This window comes from Cystoisospora suis, assembly GCF_002600585.1.
Source record: "Cystoisospora suis strain Wien I chromosome Unknown contig_1553, whole genome shotgun sequence".
Classification (NCBI taxonomy): domain Eukaryota; phylum Apicomplexa; class Conoidasida; order Eucoccidiorida; family Sarcocystidae; genus Cystoisospora; species Cystoisospora suis.
Window position 1 is genome coordinate 45,882 of NW_027154353.1, and position 12,141 is coordinate 58,022.

Genomic DNA, 12,141 nt, shown 5'->3' on the forward strand with positions numbered 1-12,141 from the left:
AAGATAGATAGATAGATACGCATTACCCACGTATCTCATCTGTCCTCTCCTCAGGTATTTTTAGGCAGATTTCTACTCGGGAGCTAAACGCACAATTGGCACTGAGCCTCTCTGTTGTTCAGATACAGGTTTGAATGTCCGCACGCGGACTGGGGGGATGCTGCGGACAAACCAGTCCACCTGTATATACACACGACCGACTACACGGGCCAGTGACGATATCATCAGCGAACTCTTGGGAACCTGGATGTACATACAAATGGACGTAGAGATACCTATCTACCGCTGCCATACATATACATCTGTATATATGATATGTTAAGAGAAAGATGAGATAGGTCCATATATCAATCAACGACTGCAATCTCCAAGGCACAGCGTTTTCCCACGGAAGGTGTCTGCAGACGCGAAAAGTTCATATCGATGCAAAGCATACTGAAGCGATACATATCCGTTCTCGTCAACACCCTCCTTCCTTGAATCCCCCGTTTCGTAGTCCGATATAGATACTTATCATGCGAGTGAGCTTCATATCCGTATGGAGACAGACAGCCGAACTGATGTGTCAATTGACCAAGTAGATGGCTGTCTCCAGAGAGCCACTTTATCAATCAGCTGCTCTCTTTGCCCACTGTGGAACTTTCTCATCTACCTCTCTTTCTGACAGTCCAGTGTTACTCCTTTCTTCTCTCCGCTGTTCACTTCTATTTCTTACCTACCTGATCTGTAGATTGCAGCGATGGATTTGAAAGAGAAAGAACCAGAGAGGCTGCAGGATTGAGCACAGCTCCTTTACATTCTTTTGTAGGATTAACTGCCTCCACACTCTTTCCTCAGAAAGGACGTATGATAGATCCTGTAGAGCTCGTCTCTCTGGTGCTCTGGATATTCGCCGACCCCACATAGCATCGATATAGGCGAGACCAGTGAGAAAGAACAAGATGAAGACACGCGCAGACAAGAAATAATGACGCGCCTGGTAATTCTTCGACAGAAGACGAGGGAGAAACAACACGGTCCGGATGCAAGTATACACCTATATACACACATATACATATATATGCATATGCATGTAGATTGTATATGTGACAGCTGGACGGCATCCACAAATAGTTTCAGGGTATACGTGGGCTAGGGGGGACATGCTTCAACATCTTTCTCGCCACCTCCAGATACGCAGACAGCGTTCAGTCATGGACCCTCCCCCCCCGCTTTCCTAGGCTCTTCCACAGACAAAGGAGTGCGTCCAAATTGACATATTATATGAGCGTATATGTAGCTACATAGCTATGGATACCTAAACCTATATATCGACAAATCAAGACATAAATACATGTACATATATATGCAAGGGCTTGTGCAACTCAACGGTAAGGGGTCAGAACGGAGACAGAGAAATAGGCAAAATAATTTTTCTCTGGGTCCAAAAGTGTTTCGGAGACGCCGGGTTCGGCTTATATAGGGAGAAGACTAAACCCCCGTTAACCGAGTCCTACGTACTTGAGCTTTGGATTAACATACAGTAAACCGTTGAGCATCATTTCGATCTCGTGAGTTGACCTCATACTCGGAGCTTCTTTCAAGATTCCTATCGCCTTATTGACGAAGTCTTTCTCCCAGACAGCCAAGACAGCTAGCCGGGGAACTGTAAGGAGCTGGACTGTCAGGCAACTCAGATCTAAAGAAAGACAGAGACAAACAAAGGGAGACGTTCAGCAAGAAAGTGAAGAAAGGAAGAAGAATCGTCATCCACAGAAGGGCGAAAAAGACGAAATATACAGACAACTACGAGTATATAGGATACGTTTAGCACGTGTGCATGAGAGCTCGAGAACAGATCTAATCTTCTAGAGTAGAGAAGACAAGACGACTTGCTTCTCAATCAGGGATGGCGACCTTCCTTCTGTCTTCTTTGGCTTTTCTATCATCGTCAACATTGTGTGTCATCTAAGCAGCTTAAGAGAGATGGGTAGACGTCTGTTCTCTCAGAAGAGATTGAATAAAGCACAGAAGGAAACAAAGACTCAAGGCGAATGACTAGAGAGGAGAAGAAGAAGCGGCGACAAAGTCTGTCCATGAGATTTCCAGTCCTCTTCTCCTTTCTTCACTCTTTGAGCTAAGCATCTCTTCTCTCCCTTTCGCTCTGCCAGAATGCCCCTCTCATCTTTTCGTACATTCCCCTAAGTGGTCTCATTAAGTAAACAAGGCTAGCTGGCGATAATTCATTTGTGCCGAGCGACATACCGATTCATCTCTCTGTAATCATCTAGAGAAAGACGAAAGACGTGAGCTTCAATTTAGCGGAACGAAAGCCTTTGACGTGACCCTTTTGTAACACTTCAAGAATCTGCTGGAGAGCCTGCAGCTCAGATGATGTGTTACGTCCATTCATAACACGGATGGGTGGATGTATTCTATGTACCTATAGACTCTATAGAGATGACAGGGTGGTATTCTAGATATGCAAATGGATGTGTCTATCCGGTAGTACGTACACGTATGTATGTTTCTTACCGTAACTATACTCGGAGAAGTCGTCGTCATCTTCTTGCCCTTCTTCTTCTTCTCCGTCTTCCTCATTTTCTCGAGAAGAGGGAGATGTTTCACTACGGGCGATCTGTTCGTAGTGTTGAAGAAGAAGATGGGCAAACTTTTCTTTGAAAGAAGGCGAAGAAAAGAGAAGAATATATAAATCATGGAGATGAAGCTGCAAGGATTTTCGCTGAAGAGAATGCTCACATATCCATCTCATGAGACTTTGCGATGAGAGACATGTACAGATCATCCAGCGAAACCCAAGATGTGTCTTCGATAACTCATGCAACCATAGAACGACAGCCTGGGTAAAGATCGGAGTCATAGCAGTAAACGAGGTTTTCTTTCGGGATGGAGACAGACACGAAGAAGAAGAAGAGATCTTCCGTCTATCATTCTCTTGACTAAGAGACAATCTTTCTCTCTCTTGCTCTCTCTCTCCTCGTCTTCTCCCTACTATGACCACGCCCCCTCCGTTATGATCTCTATTCGAACTTCTATCGCTTCGTCTTCCTCTCCCCCCCTGGCCTTCTTCTTCTAATCTCCGTGCCATCTGAGAAGAAGAAGATCCAGCAGAAGGCTCTCCTCCTTGATGAGACCCGCCGGATGATGAACCGACGCTAGCAGAAGAAGAAGAAATGGGTGATTGCTGACGGCGACGTGCTTGTTGTGCCACCCCTCCTTCAGGTGTACGAGAGGTGGAGAGAGAAGAGAGAAGTTCTCTGGATCGCTCGTCTGTATCTCTCCTCCCTTCAGGAAGAAGGGGTGAAGAAGCTCTCTGACTTGAGGCTGCTGAAGTCCCCGCAGACCGACGATGACGATCCGAAAAGAACAAGGAAAGAGTAGAGGCATAAGAGAACGCCGAACGTCCAGGAAGAGAGGCAGATGAACTGAGAGAAGGCTGTGACGATGAACTAGACGACGAAGAAGAAGAAACCAACTGTAGCTCTGCAGCACGACGAGACGCCCTCTGATCATCATTGAGATCTTCTTCTTGTTCTTCTCTTCTTTCTGTTTCAGTGACATCTCCATCTACCCTCGCGGTTCTCCTCATTTCATTCCTACAAGCTGTCTTATCTTCTCGATCTTCCCTCACATCTTCGACGTTTTCCATCGCTTCTTCAGTCTCTCTCCCCGAAGAAAGCGTTCCCTGACCCTTCTCTCCCATCTTTCCCTCCTCCTCGTCTCTAGGTCTCCTTAGACTCGCCCTAGCCTCTCTGTCCACTCTCATCTCTTCTTCTTTTTCCCTGCCTCTTGCTCTTCTTCTATCGGCGACCTCTTCTTCGCCCTCTCTCTCTCTACGATCTCTCTCCCTTGATGCCTCATCTCCAACACCCAGACATCTCTGAGCTTCTAGTGTAGCGACAGTGCCTGCAGTGACAGCTAAGTCGACTCCCATATGAGACGTCATGCCTACTGTCAAAGCTCCTACTTCTGCGGCGGGCATCAAGAGGTTCTCCTTTCTTCGGGTTGTGCCATGAAAACGTTCAGGAGACGGATTCTTCTCTTCCCTATGAGAAGTATGAGAGCGACTTGTCGTCTGCCCCTCTTGTTGGTCTTTTCCTTCTTCTTCTCTGTGTCCTGTTTCACTGGAGGTCCCTTCCTCAGCCGATTCATTTCTACACCTCTTCCCACACTGAGATAACGTTTCCGGGTCTGAATCGTCAGAGGAGTCATCTTCTTCTTCTTCTAGGTCTCTACAGAGAGAAGAGAAGCGAAGGACCACGTTGTGTATAGCCTGACGAAAGATATCTTTGTTATGGTCAAGATGTAGTAAGCTACGATGCTCGGTCCTTAAGCGCTGTGTGATGTATGAGATACATGCAGAGATATGCTTCTGAGCTCGGAGACGTAGAGAAGAAGGAAGAGAAGAACATGACGCGGGGCCATCCATCTCGGGAGTTACGCCTTGGTGTTTCGAGCAAAAGCCGGATGGTGACCATGAGCACGGATCGCCACAATCGCAGCATCCCCCACTCGCTTGAATGATCATGTACTGATGAGATGAGTGATCTCCATTCAGGAAACAGGGAGCTACAAATCCACACACAGAGACACAAAACGATAGATAGATAGATAGATATAGTCAACCGTACAGGGAGAGGCAAAGAAGCAGATGATTCGCATTAAAACAAAGAGAGTCGGAAGAGATTTTGGCTATGAAGCATCACCTGTGTCTAGGGCATAGAATAGAGAGCTACGCGAGCCGAGAGCATCTGAAGTGGTGTCCAAGGAAACTTCGAAACAACGAGAGAAAGAAGAAAGGAGCTAGATGACAGAGAACATGCTCACCCCAAGTCGCGTTTGTCGTGCTATGATATATTCGCATAGATGCGTACCTCTAGACGGAGAGAAGTATCCCCCGTCTACCCCTATCCATCTGCCAACTTCTTCGCCGCCATCTCTCGATCTGTGTGGAGCTCACTTTCTTCACATCTCCCTCGAACTCAGACTCAGGTCTCCGTTTCTAACATGCCTGCAGTTTCGTTATTTTTGTATACATGTGTCCTGGGACAGAGGCGCCTCGTTAGACGTGTGTCTGTTTCTCTCCGTCTCATTACACGTACTCAATGGTTATAGATCAAGCACCTCGAAACGAATGAACAGGAAACAGACTAGATAGATAGATAGATTAAAGATAGATAGATAGATAGGAAATGTGAGACACAGGCAACACCCCCGTCCCGCTCTACCACGCAAAGTCACTGAAGATAACTTGGAAGCTCTCAATATCTATAGGTGTCCAAAGTAGGTTTGAAGTTTATTTTGCACTCCGCTCGGGGGGTGAAAGCAAAGAACAAAGAATAGGCCTGAGTTTTTCCTTCTACTCTTTCTGATGTATAACCTACCGCAGACAACGCATGTCGAGTCATGTTCACAGTCGATACACCTGAAACCTATATCACCCTTTCTCAATTGAGCCCCACAGGCACCTCCCCCGTCCTCTTCTAGAGAAGCAAAGGTTTCTTGATAGAAGGAGACGCATGAGCATGGTGCAGAAGCTTCTCTTAGGAAAGATCTCCCGTCTCTACCTCTTCTTTCCCACCCATGCCCTTGTTGAAGCATCGACTCTTGTTCTTCTTTCTTTCCGCCTCCCCATCGACTCGCCTTCTTATCTTCTCTCTTGGACGACGTAGCTAGGCCAACCGCAGCAGGTGTAAGGTTAGAACGAGAGGTAGAAGAAGAAGTAGGGAGCTCAGATACATTACTGCGGTCACCAGGAGGAAAAGATGTAGTAGATAAAGGATGGGAGTGACCCCGGGGATGCGTAGAAGAAAGAGAAGAAGAAGTTTTGAGGTTCAATAAGGATGATGAAGATGGGGGAGAAGACAAAACATGACTATATTTTCTTCTTAAATTACGTGCGTCTAAGCAGGACCCTGTACAATACAAAGCCCGCCTAAGTACGCCAGTCAAGAAAGGAATATCTCCGATCGTTATGTCATCTAGATCTCTAAAGATCTCATCTGGATCAAGTCCTAAGCCTGGGAGGGGAGACCAAGACACAGAAGAGAGGGGAGAACAAGAAGAAGAGGAGGACGGACGAGACGTACCGGGAGAGCGTAGGATCGCCATCGCGATGACGAGGGTGCTGAAGTCGAGAGAATGAAGGAAACGAGAGTAAGGAGAAGGATAGTAGGCTACTTAGAATTCTAAAGTGGAGAGAACGGAAAAAAAAGAACGACTTAGTATCATTCATGATATACTAAGGACGATACATCTTTCATCTTGGTTGTGACAAAGACGCCTTAAAAGTATTTGCATGCTTTTGAAGCTCGCTGTTCCCTGCTCTACTTAGAAAAGGTCCAGCCAAAAGAAGACAGATCTATTGAAAAGAAATAGCTGTAAGGCGTTCGTTGTAGATGTGTGCTAACGAGAAAGATTCACGAGCTCTCCGAGTTCACCAGCACTGAGAGGAACAGAGAGTTTGGCTGTTTGTCTCCTTGGAGCAACGCAAGAGAAACGAAGAGAGGTAGGTAATTGGAGAATCTTCTCTTCAAGGAACTGCCAGGAAACCCCAACCTTTTCATCCTCTCTGCCACGACAATTTTCTAAAAGGTAACAATCGTCTCTCTCTTCTCGTGATTCTTTCGACCTCCTTATAGCGAAGAGTCCCCTCTACACACAACACGATTCGTCGATGATGCGGAGGGAAAAGGCGATTCAGGGAAAGAGACAAAAACAGGTAGATGGAAAGACATTTAGAAGGAGACATAAAACAAATGGACGACAGATACACGAATAGTAAAAAGTAAATTCGAAAGAGACATTCAATCAGAGAGGGGAAAAAAGGTTAAGAGGAAAGGGGAGGAGATTCTCGCTCTCTCAAAGGGGGGGGGGTGGATGAAGATGACGATGCATCGAAGACTCTTCTCTTGTACTAAATGAATTAGCTTTGCATGCAATGTAGCGAACAAACAAGCTCTCCAAAAGGCTTCTCCAGCCTCCTCCTCCTTCGAGTCTCTCGCGGTTCTCCCCTACGGAACGCTGGAGTCCCCTCCGATCTCGCTGGTGCCCCGTCCGGTCCGTCCGGGGCCCATAGGAGAAGGCCAAGCCGAGCAGCGGGAAAATCGCAGAGGGAGCGAGGCGCCGACAATGTTTTCTTTTCTGCCTCTTCTCAAGGATCTCTCTGAAGAAAAAAGGTAAGTGTAGAGGGAAGGAAGGCAGTTTAAAGGATGTCAGTCACGTAAACTAAAGAAATCAAGAAAGAGATTGATTGAAGAGTGGATGTACCTGTGCCTGTGTAGGGTGAATGGGCTCAACGATGACCCGTGGTATAGGTACATTAGACAAAACTGCCTCGTTTTCTCTTTTGCGTGATTTCTCTGCTTTCTTTTCTTTCTCCGCCCGTCAACTTATGGCTTGGCGCATCTCGAAGGCGTGCGTGATCCCTCCTTCCGGTCTCCTCTCTACCGGCTCCCTAGACTTCTCTCCGGGAGGTGACCGGAGCAAGGATCCATTGGGGTAGCTGGCCGTCGTGTTCTGTGCCTTCTCTCTCTTTTGAGAGGAGTTCTTCGGTGCTCCGCCGGTACTTCGTTGATAGAAATCAATGAATTTTTCCGGTGCGGATTTTGTAGCTTAGCGAACACAAAAGATCTGCAAACAAGGCCTCACTGCCGCTACCGCCGGCAGCCGGTCAGGTGTCATCCTGTCTTCCGTCAGAGCACACACCATAGATAGCACCTGCCGTCTTTCGCTGCCTTCTTCTCAAAACTGGCAGGTGGTTATGAAGAAAAAAGGAGTTGTGTTGAGCCGATAACTAGGACGACAAAAAAAGTCACGTTTCTTGTGACGAAGTTTTCGACCGTTCCGCGTTGTCCGTGGTGATGATGGTCCGTCTAGAGATCTACGGGAGACAAGAAATCATCGCTCCCTTCTCTTCATTCCTTTTCATTGTTTCTTCTCTCTCATTTGTGTCTTTTCCTCCATCCCTAGTGTATCTCCAGAGTGCTAATGTCTCCTTACGTTGTGTCACTTGAAGAGTTAGTGACACAGTTCGATAGACCCCCGTCTAAAGAGAGCAATAGAAAGACAGACCGACCTGTCATCCTTTTCCAAGACGGGTGCATGAGTCTTACCCAAATCTCTTACGCTCTCGGACGTTGCACAGTGAGTGAGAGAAGGAGATCTTAACAAGGAAGTGAGAGAGTGCTGAGTGACTGCCCCTCATTACTCACCCCTCCACTCCATGGTCCTTAAGATTCACTTCATCTTTGCTCAGAGTAGTGAACAGACATTGCGGCCAAAACTTGATTCAAAGGACGTACCTAAGTTTAGATATATAGCACCTATTAGCTGAAAGTGAAGAAGGTTTCGTTCATCGTGTGCATGATGGAAATGTAAAACAAGTGAAAATGAGATGAGGCGCTGTCTTTCAACTGCATGGAAGTAAGTTTTCGAGAGGGTTCTTTCTCTTTCTTCTGTTGATGCATGCGTGCAGGTTACTTGGTTCCTCTTTGTATGGTACACACTTCGGTGGCAACAGACGTCGGCACTACGAAGCTCAAGGGAGTGTGTTTCTTACAGGAGGACTTTTGCTTTTATATAGCAACCAGAGCACTCCTAGCCCATACAAGACAGAAGAAGTAGCCATCAATCATTCAAGTGTCTTTGTCTACTCACAGACAAACATGGAGAGCGTACCATCTTCATCTAGAGTGGGGGGGAACAACGAAGTATCACATGTTTCTTTGGAAGCCAATTCTGTCGAGAAGGCAAAGAGCAGGAGAGAACATCGAAGGGCTCTACCACACAAGAGAGCCTCATCATCTCGATCTTTGTCAAGGGGAAAAAAGTTTCTCGTGACCGCTGCGAGTGTAGTCAGTCTTATCGGGGTTCTGGTTGCACTTGGCAGGTTCATGAAATGCAGGGCAGCTCTCTCATCCTCTGTCTTTCAGTCAAGAGGAGGACTACACAAAGGGGGAGCATCCGCAAGAAGGTTAGCCGAAGGGGGGGAGGAGAAGGACTCTGGATCTCCTTCGGAGCCATGCAAGAGTCAGCTAGATACTCTACTTGAGAGTCTCGGCGTAGACACCTCGAAGATACTGTCTTCAGATCATGGCGGACAACAGGGAGAAGGAGTGAACTGCGAAAAAGAAGAAAGGAGAAAGGATGAAAAGAAGGCGGGGGAGGCATCCAGAGGAGGGACAGCTGAAGATAGTATGGATCAGGAGCTATGGAGGGCAAAGATGAAACACAAAGAAAAGCTAGCAGAACTCCGATTTTATTCGCACCAGCTGCAAAATAGAGAGAAGAGACGACAGCGTGCCCGATCGCAGGAAGAATCAGCCCTAGAGCAGAGGTCGTCGAAGGACGACAAGGGAAGTTCCAGAGGGCAGGAGGGAGGAGCCGGTGATAGTGAGGACTCCGATGATGACTGGCCATTAAGGATGAGAATCAGGGAAAAGGAAGTAGAGGTGGAGTTCTACAAACGCCGAGTGGACAGACTTGAACAAAAGAGGACAGCATGGTCGCCAGCAGGGACAGGAGGGAGTCCAGCAAGAATCGAGCACGAGTAGCGAAGAAGAGGAAAGTGAGGGCGCTTTCCAAGGGACTCAAGGGGGCGATAGTCACGGGGGCAAGTGATGTTTGGAAAGCACGGATGTTGCTGAGGGAAGGAGAAGCAGTGGCGAGACTGCGGCAGAGCCGGAAAGAGAGACGTGAGCAGGCAGAAAACAGGGGAGCGCCCTACAGAAAGGACAGGAGGAAGCTCAACAGAAGTGAAGCACGAGCAGCGAAGAAGCGGAGGATCTGAGGGCCTGACAGGGGTCATAGTGACAGGGCCGGTGATGACAAGAATGCATGGCGGATGCAGTTCGGACAACAGGCAGTGGGGACACAGCTGCTTTCGAGGGCAACGCCAAGAGGAGCGAGAAGGCAACACAGGGGTGCCTCACACAACGTGGAGGGGACTATCCAGATGTTTGAAGAAGTTCCTTGGCCGAGCATAGAAAAGACACGTAGGAGGAGGTATCATTCAGAGGGGCCAAGAGGAGGGCCGATCATGATATGAGAAGGTTTCTGAAGAGCCATTGAAGAACAATGTAAACATACAGGGACGGCAAGAAGAGGTGCGATTACAAACGCTTCCCTTCTTTAGTGATGTCTATTTCGCAGTTTCTTTCTCTCGTCCTCTCTTTATAGCGCTTGAGGATGTCAATGGTGTTGGACGAGAATCTTCTTCTCTTTTCTAGATAGAAGGATTCTCTCGATTTTTCATCTCAAGTGACACTTCCGTTACCCCTCTCCCCCCTCGATCCATCTTTGCCTTCGTCACACAAGCTTCACAGGCGAAGGCGACAACGAGGGGATTCTTGACAAGAAAGAAGCAGGACTCCCGGTAACTTGCAGTCCTCAGCGCATGAGGGGGAGAAAGCAAGAAGAGATGGAAAGCAGGAGATAGAGAGACAGTTGTCTTCTGTGGTGTTCTTTTAACCGCAGAGTGTCGTCGGTTGATATGCAGTCTGAAGAGATAGGGAAGGAGGGACTTGCCTACCTCTTTACGAAGTCTCACTATCGTTTCCATCGTCAATGTAAACACGAGGCGTTCTTATTGGTTTTTCCTTACCGATGAAGGAACAGTATTTAGAGTGAAACAGAAGATGGATGATACAAAGCCTCTTTCCTGTACAGTGTATGATTGTCAACTTTTTAACATTCATCTTCTCTCTTTTGTCCTTTTTGATTTTTTCTCACGAAAGTATGCTTTCGTGAGATTTTATAGTGCGTTTGTCCGATGCCTTTTTTCGGGCATCATCATCGCCTTGTTTTAGTTGTTCTTCTCTATCCATCTAGCCCCAGGACTTTTTTCTCGTCTCTCTCTCTGTTTTTCGCTTGGGTGTGTGGTGATTTCTCCCGGATTAGAAGAGAGAGAAAGAGAAAGAAAGGAAAAGAACGAGGTAGAGAGACAAAACCGCAGGGGACGTAGTCGGAGCTGCAGCGACAGGCAGCTAGCCATCGATTCATGTCATCGATGGGTCATGACGACTCGAGTTTTTTTTTTTTTCAGATCCGCGTGCTTCATGCGTCGATCTTTTTTTTTTTTTACTTCGTTGTCTTTATTTGGTCTGATTGTCGTTGATCCTTCGGCGTAGTCATAAGATAGAAACATAGATACACCGGTTGCCGACAGGATCTGTCGTTTTGGGGGGAGAAGTGGCCTTGTGTGGAGCCGAGAGGGTTTGATGGGCTTCCAGTTGGCTTCACATTCGCTGATATAAAGTGAAACGGAGGGCTGGTTTTGTCTAGCCGCGGACCTCTAGCGATCTGGTTAGGCAGGGGAAGGAATATAGTCGACGGGCCAACAGGCCTGGAGTAGCGAGAAAAAGTGGGTTCATCCTCATTAGCAACGGATGCCCACGTATCTGACGATGCATGCATGCATTGAGTTGCAAGGGAAGAGAGTGCTCATCGATCCTCGCGATGGAGGCTGTGAACTTCACGACGCATACACGATGGGTCGTAGGGCGGGTCACTAGTAGCTCATCGCAACCCTGACGGAGATCGACCCGATGCCACGGGGTAATAGTGGTGGCAGGGAAAGTGTCAGCTGCCTTGGCTGGTAGCTGGGTGTCATGAAGATAGATCCTCTTTTCCTTCCGATCTTCCCTTCCTTTTTATTAGCGTGTTCGAGAGACTGGTGATGGATCGTCATTAGCCTTCGGGGACTTCCTGGTGCAATATGTCAAGCGGAGGGAAAGAGAGATAGAACGGGTGAAGGAAGAGACAAGTGTATCAGCTTGTGGTGCGATCCGTGTTTATTATCGCGAACAGAGAGGAAAAGTACTACGAAGATGGACGATCACAAGTGTTGATTCACGCGGAGAGGAGTCTGACGAGGTCCCACGAGCTGCAGAATTGTGGCCCCGCTCGGGTGGTCGTCCAACTCGATGCCACCTTCCGTGCTTGAGATGGTTTAGATAGATTCTCGCTGATGGGACACGACAAAGAAGAGAGAAGCTTGAGCAGGTAGCACGAAAACAGCAAGAGAACACTTTTGAGCTTCGACTTCACCAAACTCCTCACGTTCTGACACCATGGTGCAGTTTAGTATACGGCTGGAGAGGAGAACCAGCTGCTGCTGGCTGTTGGGACGTTCGGAGCTCC

At 47.7% G+C, this 12,141-nt stretch overlaps 2 protein-coding genes across 2 annotated transcripts in view; one reads left to right on the plus strand and one right to left on the minus strand.

Moving 5' to 3' along the window:
• CSUI_003482 (zinc finger in n-recognin protein) overlaps window positions 1-6,900 on the minus strand; it is a 30,695-nt gene extending 23,795 nt beyond the window's left edge. The window contains exons 1-4 of the mRNA XM_068063680.1: window positions 5,385-6,900; window positions 2,515-4,569; window positions 1,501-1,678; window positions 720-881 (exon numbers count right to left, since the gene is read on the minus strand). Of these exons, the coding sequence (XP_067924344.1) occupies window positions 720-881; window positions 1,501-1,678; window positions 2,515-4,569; window positions 5,385-6,111 (3,122 nt within the window). The 5' untranslated portion in view covers window positions 6,112-6,900. The remainder of the gene's footprint in view (window positions 1-719; window positions 882-1,500; window positions 1,679-2,514; window positions 4,570-5,384) is intronic.
• Window positions 6,901-6,948: 48 nt separating this feature from the next.
• CSUI_003483 (uncharacterized protein) lies at window positions 6,949-11,752 on the plus strand. Its single transcript, XM_068063681.1, has 2 exons — window positions 6,949-7,178; window positions 8,477-11,752. The coding sequence occupies exons 1-2, from the start codon at window positions 7,132-7,134 to the stop codon at window positions 9,552-9,554; spliced, it is 1,125 nt and encodes a 374-aa protein (XP_067924345.1). The 5' UTR covers window positions 6,949-7,131; the 3' UTR covers window positions 9,555-11,752.
• Window positions 11,753-12,141: the final 389 nt, after the last annotated feature.

Bases quoted from the DNA above. Each gene is read 5' to 3' on its own strand.
- CSUI_003483 (XM_068063681.1), top strand. From the start codon at position 7,132: ATGTTTTCTTTTCTGCCTCTTCTCAAGGATCTCTCTGAAGAAAAAAG. The intron at 7,179-8,476 runs GTAAGTGTAGAG...GCATGCGTGCAG, and splicing joins GATCTCTCTGAAGAAAAAAG to GTTACTTGGTTCCTCTTTGT.